The following is a 7858-nucleotide window of genomic DNA, read 5'->3' as shown; positions in this document are numbered from 1 at the left end:
TTCATTCTAACTCAAGTGCAGTTTAGCGTGTATTGGCTTGTGATTTCCTTTCTTCTGTTTGCTTGGCATTTTATCGCTCCACAGGTACCCCCGGTCTCAGGTGCTATCACATTTGTGCAATTGTTGATTTTGGTCCTGAATTGTCCTCCCTGTTGCTTTGCTACCGTCCTCCTCCTTCCTCCACCTTTTTTTCTTTTCTTAATTGGCCTCATTATGGCATTCGCTTCCATGTAATTGGGCTTGTAGCCCGTGTGTACTTGCGAATTCAAATAAAAATATACATACATACATACTTTGACATTTTCACGAAAGGTTAACTTTTTGTTTAGTTGGGAATACATGGAGTAGCTATGATTAGTTGCCAAATGGAATAAATTTCAGTTCTTAATTTTCCAACCAGAAATAGAAAGAGACAATCGCAACTACAAGCTAGCATGGCCCTATCAATAGCCATGGCTTTCAATGGTAACAGCCAACAGGACAAATCTGAGTTGCGAGTTTGACACAGCGGTCAGCTAAGCTATAAACGATTAAAATATCACGCGGAGCCGGAAAAGACTTCAGAAGTCCACTGATGATGTGTTGCAAGTTCCCGAGTTGTATTTCAATATTGTAGTGAGCGTGGCGATGTGATTTCACCGCCACAGTATCGGAGTGATTTGAAAAACAGGTCAGACTGGCCAACAGGCTTAGCCAATGCATGGCGGAGGCCACCGGCCGCTCATAAATTATGGCAAAGAAGGTTTTTAAGCCGGCACCTACATGTATACTGTACAGTACACCATGCAGTGCCATGCCGCTATCAAGATAACATGGAAAAGGCTATAGGTATTGTAGTGGGGCAACTCATTCAAGCTGAGCTACGAACCAATGCCCATAACTAGTAAAACCGGCCGGGCTGGGGCGTGCCCTAGATGTGGCTGACCGAAGTTCAGCACACCCATATCATCTGATGGGTCCGACCGTGATGATGCAGAGGTACAGCAGTTTCAATCAAAACCATTTCATGAACAGATCCGGGGATCACTACGGATCTTCCTGGGCTAGTGGGCAGAGATGCACGGCACTGAGTGACGCCACATGGATTTGTCGGCATGGCGTCGGTATGCGAATTGGCCTGAGTAGAATCCCGGTGCTGGCGCCATTCATGGAGGTTCGGGAGTTACCACACGCCACTGTGGCTTGGCACAAAGTCACAGCGTACGCACATGAAAACATGCGTTACTGTAACACTGCGCAGTACTGCCATGGAGGAGATAAGAAACACATGCTGATGATCAACTCAAGCCAGCTCAAGAGGGAATTGCACCTTAGAAACTTGACTAACTGTCGTCCATTCCCCACAACAGATCTAGAACACTGAACCCGGGGAAAGTACTACCGGAAGTCATTTGCCGTCCATACTCTCACAGGTTTTAGCTCTACGCACTGCTACTCTGGCAACGGGTAGGAAGAGAGCCGCCAGCCTGGCACCAGCCGACAGCACCAAGGACACTAGACGCCAGCAATGCCTACGGTGTTACACCGATGTTTTCAAGCAAGTTGATTAGGATTATATTGCGAACGGCCTCGAAGATGTTGCGGATGTTCTCCGTGTTAGTTGCCGTGGTGCGGTGAAGATATACGAGGTGCTCGTCCGACTGCTCAGAGTGCAAAGAGGTACCCCGGCGAAGCGATGACATCGCTGCAGAAATGGACGGCGAGCGCCGCCGAGGGAATCCACCCGTGCCCGCAGGCACTACCTCGCAGAACTCGTGCTCCAGGAAATCGGCGGCGGCCTTGGAATCTCCTTGCGGGCCATGGTAACTGCTGAAGTAGTGCCGTAGCGGCACATAGCTGATCTTGTCCTGAAAAACGTCCATCTTGTTCATGAACACTATGAAACCGCTGCTTGTGAAGAATGGCGAAGACAGCAGGGTTCCCATCAACGCCATACTGTGCTTAAGAAGATTTTCACCGGTCTTCTGATCCACCTGGTCATATTCGCTGATGGCAGTCAGAAAGATCACGCCACGGACACCGTCGAAGAGATGTACCCATTTCCGTCGCTCCGACGGCTGTCCCCCGACGTCGACGATGGCGATTTGCTTCCGGTCCATGGTGAATGCCAGCTCCTGTATGCTCAGCGTGGGTGCTCTGCTCTGAATGATATCCTGGTCTGTTGGTGTATACGACGTGCCGCCAAGCCTCCTGGTCGCATCCAGGAAATACTTGGTGGAATCCGGCAAGTCGTAGCCGAACTCGCGCTGCCGCCGATAGCACTCCTGAACACCGGGATCAAGCCAGAATGTGTCAATCTGGTCAGCTAGATCCGCGTGCAGGAACCCTTCGGGTTTGTAGTCAACCATAGCCTCACCGAGCTGTCCATTCTGCACTGCATAGTACTTCAGACCCAAACGCAGCATGCCCTGATGCAAGCTCTTCACACACATAATCACATTCTGTGCGATGAGTGGTCGGTATTCCGCCTCGCGCTCCACCTGCGTGAAACCGGACGAGTGCAGGATGCGCATCTGCTTCAGGAAAGTCGACTTGCCGGATTTGCCGGCACCGAGAAGTAGCAGGTACGGCACTCGCTTCCTTTTCCCTCTCCGAATCTCCTTTTCCAGAGCGCGACTGCGCTTTTTCTCCTCGGAGCCACCGCAGCAAGACATAGCGGCTACCTAATGGGCAATGCCCAGCAAACACTCGCTACACTGGGAATTATTTAATAGGCGCTGCTCACAGCTAAGAAGCGTAGAAATCGTCCAGAGCTATGAAGCTCAGTCTCCATTGGAACGAAAGGAAAGGAAAAAATTATGGGCAGAAGTGATCAGCTGAGCGTAGTGCGACTGAGTAAAAAATGCGTGGACGATACATGATACTACAAGTAAGCTTCATGCACTCCACTTGTATGAAAATCCGAATGAACAGGCCGGGGAATGCCGACATCGAATACGGCGTTGAAAACAGGTGGTTGGACGATAAAGTCGATGAGTCAAAAAATTAATAATCTCCTGACGACATGCATTTTGGCCGCTCTATTTCAGTATTTGGGATACATGCAGAGTAGGTCTACTAGTAGTAGTACTACAGTCTACAGTAACTACTACTAGTACTACTGTAGTACTACATGTATTGTATACATGTAGATCTACATGACTCAGGCAGCGCCTGTTCTTGCACGTCACGACTCGAGTCGATTTTGTTGCCCTTCAACATGATCAATGGCATCGTCCCATCGACCCATGTATCCGTGCACGGGTGACAAACTCATGCCATGTTGTACGGAACGCGGTCGTTGTAGCGGTCAGAGCTCTCACATAAATTGACAGTTGTGGATCCTCGACGCTTTGAGTTTGAGCCTTTGTTGCCAACTAGATGTACTGAACTACTACTACTAGTATCCTGAGTCAAAAACTGCCATAAATAGCACGTCGCAGTCATGTCCACCAATATGGTACCACAAAGCTGTTTACATGATTGTAGCACATACATGACTGTGTACGTGTCGCTAGCTACATGTACACAGTCGTAGTCATCAGGTCATAGGGGGTTAGCCGTGATGATATTCCGAAACTGCACAATCAAAACTCTGACTGATACTGATAGCGTCGGACAGAAGGTCCAAAGAGTCAGGGATTACTCGCCTCCTTTGTCCCCATAAGAATTGCCAAGAAACCTGGGCCATACTAGCCAAGGCTGTCAATGGCTATAATAACTCGTGCTGGTGCGGATACGGTGCAAGCAGCTTCGCTCTTCTCCTCCTCCTTCTCCAGGTTCCCTGTGACCCTGTCCCTCGTCCTCTTCGCCTCTCCCCTCGTGTGGGCCCCAGGCTACCTGATGTCATACGGAGGTAAAACTCCTCGGCATCACATTTGACTCGGGTCTCTCCTTCAAGACCCACCTCCACAACACAGCACTCAAGGCGAATTCTCGCTTGGGCTTCCTGCGCAAAGCTGCTCGCGTACTCGATGGTGCTGGTAAACGAACCGTCTACAGAGGTTTTGTGAGGCCAGTCCTAGAGTATGCGCCATTGGTATGGATGGGAGCAGCTTCAAGCCATCTGCGCCTTCTTGATCGAGTGCAGAGACGCACCCTCCACATTCTTGGCCCTTATGTCCTCCTCCAGAGTTTGGCAGCAAGGAGATTGGTCGCCGCCCTCAGCTACATGTATAAACTGATGTGTCTGGCAGGGCCACCGCAACTAACGTCGCTGGTGCCCCCCCCCCCCCAACAGCTTCCTCCACGAACATGTCCTCGAAGTCGGTCCGACCACTCGGTGCGCCACGAGTCTCAGCTACAGAACGTCCTCCCGGCTTCCTCTCCTGATTACGTGCGACGCTGCTTCCCCTACAGCATCATTGACGTGTGGAACAACTTGCCCCCAACTGTGCATGCAGTCTCCGCCACGCCTGACGTCCCTCCAGTCGTTCAAGGGCAAGGTGCATCAGCACCTACAACAAAGCCGCTGGTATAGGGCTACAGACTCGCTGTAACACCCCATATATCCACAATCAGCTCCCTCCCCCTCACTTATCTATTTACATGTGTTTCGTAATCCCGTCCATGGTGCGCTGGATAGCGCTAACGCCGAGACCCTAGGTCGGCGTTGCTAGTCCCGCCTCACCGGCACAGGCTCCCTGAGAGGCTGAGAGCCCCTACTGGTAGATCTACATTGTCTGTCTTTCTCCTTTGTTGGCTCAATCATTATTTTTCTTTTGTCTTCTTCTTCTCCTCTCTTTGTTATCGTCTATCAGTAGGAGGTGCATTCTGTAAAAACAAAACAAAACAAAAAACACAAGCCTCGCGCAGCGATATCACTGTTGCATCACCGGTGCACCAGCATCGAGGTCACCCGTGTGACACTTCCTTCCACAAAACAAACCCATCATGATTCAGATACATACAAGTCATTGATGATTGTAGATACTTGTGTTTCGTTCTTGCCATGGGCCCATGGCGCCCCTGATGCCAATTCTCGATGTCCATGGACAACAAGCAGCCTGATTGTTCAGACAGTAGTAGAAAAACGCGGACGGTGAGGAGCAAGCATTGATAGCAAGCCTTACAGTTGTAAGGCTGTCGCTGCGGTGATACTAATACACACGCACATGTATATTCTTCTTTTGACCAGACTACTCTGTCCATGTAGGGTAGGGAAAGGGTTGGACTAAACAAGTAATGCTGTTTCATATAGACGCGCGATATTGGGCTCTCTACGGACGGTGGATGAACTTCACATGGTACTTCCTGTTGTACCCGTGGAGTGTGGCTAGAAAACTGCATGCTCGTGGACTCTCGGTAAGCGTCGTGTGGTCTCGTCTGGTCAAAGAAGAACATAATTAATTATCACATGATCAAGAGTAAAGTGTATGTTGGGGGGGGGGGAGTGATTACTGTACCCCTCCCCCTCCCCAATCCCGGAGTTCCTACTTCCCAAGTGCAGCTGTAACTAATACTTACTTTGCCCGAAACTCCAAGTATCGGCAAGTACTAAGTAGATCTACCAGTGGCAGGGAGTGGCACCACTCCCTGCCCAGTGATAAGTACCAGCAGGAGTATTATAAGGGGGCTTACGTGTACATGTACATGTACATGTACATGTATATCCCCTTGCCTTGGTACCAGGCAGCAAGAGAGTAGTAAGTGCGGGGCAGGTTCTGGCACACTTTTTGACCTTTGACCTTTGGTCCAAATAAGGCACACTGTGTCGGTCGTGCTGGGTCTGGCCCCGGGATCCCCCAGAGTTTGACCTTTGACCCCTGGCATGCCATAAATGTCATTCTTAAAGGGGAAGTATACCCTAAAATCAAATTTTCACCAGTTGTAGTCTTCTGGGTGCTGAGTCGAATGGTCTTGGTCCGAGGAAGCTGCGACGCTCCCTTCCTACTTGAATCCCAATCGAACTCGCGCACTTCCACCGAAACTGGGTGACTGCGCCCTACTAGATGGGGATTTGTATGCAAAATGTCACTAAAAGCGCCATTTCGTTCTTATAAAAGCACGGATGACCGCGATTGGCCCATATGTTGTAGTCTTTTGGACGCTGAGTCGACTGGTTTTGGTCCGAAAAGGCTGCGATGCAGCGTTCCTCCTTTATTCCCAATCGAACATGGTTGAACAAGCGGTCACGTGCTCCTGGGTGCCCAAATCACCTGGTCACCGCGCCAGCAGGCGACAACTTTCACACCAAGGTTCAACTCGAGTTCAACTCGAGTGACAGGACTGCACCCAAAAAAGGTCAAACAGGCTAGTAAGTTGTACCCTGCAGGCACGGTGACCAGGTGACTGGTGTACGCAGGAGCACGTGACCGCCTGTTCAACCATGTTCGATTGGGAATAAAGGAGGAACGCTGCATCGCAGCCTTTTCGGACCAAAACCAGTCGACTCAGCGTCCAAAAGACTACAACATATGGGCCAATCGCGGTCATCTGTGCTTTTATAAGAACGTAATGGCGCTTTTAGTGACATTTTGCATACAAATCCCCATCTCGTAGGGCGCAGTCACCCAGTTTCGGTGGAAGTGCGTGAGTTCGATTGGGATTCAAGTAGGAAGGGAGCGCCTCAGCTTCCTCGGACCAAGACCATTCGACTCAGCACCCCGAAGACTACAACTGGTGAAAATTTGATTTTAGGGTATACTTCCCCTTTAAGGTGGCAGTCTGGGTTCAGAGGGTCAAAAAACAAAGTTTCGATTTTCTGTATTTTTTCACTGGCAGCGTCTTGTGTATGGTCCAAAGGGTTTATCCTGAAAATTTGAGCGTAATCGGGTGCTTCCTTCCGGAGATATAGCCGCGCAAAGTCTGCACAATTGTTTTTGAAATACTGAAATATCAGCAAATTTCTACAAAATTTAGGTTTGCACACTATTCCGATTTTTACCGTCAATCTTTGAGCGATTTCATTAAAATTTTCTGGAGCGACTCCTGGTACTCCTCTGCGCTGCAGACTGACAGCCGCGCACGATCTTTGTCACCATGGCAACCAAGATAACTTTTGCGCATGCGCAAATTCAAAAAAATTCAAATTTCGACTCTCATGATCTCAGCTGATCGCTCTGCTGTTGAAACTAGTTACTTTTGGAGTAATTGTTTTGGAGTAATTGTTTCTTGGAGCTAACCCCTTCGTTGGCTACTATGGGGAAGTCTAGAGCCAAGGGAAAGCCCGGACGATCTAAGAAAAGGAAAAGAACGTTCTATGGAGTGTCTCAGGCGCCGAAGGCTCCCTCTGGTGAAATTTCGCCTGCAAAACAAATTCCTGACTTGCCACTGTCTGATGACGACCTTGAAGTGTCAGCTGAAGCCACGTCTTCAAACAGCGATAGTGATGGAAGTGGCGGTGAAGTCGACAGCAGTTCCTCCGACAGTGACTTGGATGAAGAGTGTGAGGAAGGGGCGCATGGATTTCGCCTGATTGATCTCGAGTGCCTTCAGCAGCTTTTGTCAGCTGCAGTTTGTTGCAGTGGCTGTAATGGCGCAGTCACGATCAGCGAATCGCAACGGGGAGGCCTTGCATCATGCCTGGAGCTTTCCTGTGTTAACTGCGGCGACATAGCAAGCGAATTTATGTCCAAGAAGTTCAATCGGGTCTGGGAGGTGAACAGACGAGCAGTATTCGGAATGCGACTGATTGGCCGTGGACGTCAATCAATGGTAAAGCTGGCGGGTGCACTGAATATGCCATCACCTATGAGTCGGTCGACATTTTACAGCCATGCTAAAGGCCTGCATTCCGCGTCCAAGAGCGTCGCTGAGCGTAGCATGACTGAGGCAGCTGAGAAAGCAGTGTCCGCAGCAGATGGGGGTAGCGATATCGCTGCTTCCTATGACGGTACCTGGATGCGCCGAGGATTCGCATCGCTCTTCGGAGCCTTCA

The 7858-nt window shown here is 49.9% G+C and overlaps 1 protein-coding gene across 1 annotated transcript; it reads right to left on the bottom strand.

Moving 5' to 3' along the window:
* Positions 1-300: 300 nt before the first annotated feature.
* Positions 301-2940, bottom strand: LOC135809686 (guanine nucleotide-binding protein subunit alpha-11-like). The gene has a single exon (XM_065323095.1). It carries the CDS (start codon positions 2652-2654, stop codon positions 1512-1514), a length of 1143 nt encoding a protein of 380 aa, XP_065179167.1. The 5' UTR covers positions 2655-2940; the 3' UTR covers positions 301-1511.
* Between the last annotated feature and the right edge of the window lie 4918 nt (positions 2941-7858).

This window comes from Sycon ciliatum, chromosome 2 (assembly GCF_964019385.1).
Source record: "Sycon ciliatum chromosome 2, ocSycCili1.1, whole genome shotgun sequence".
Classification (NCBI taxonomy): Eukaryota; Metazoa; Porifera; class Calcarea; order Leucosolenida; family Sycettidae; genus Sycon; species Sycon ciliatum.
Note: the sequence above shows the minus strand (reverse complement) of the source record. Positions and strands in the feature narration are given on the sequence as shown.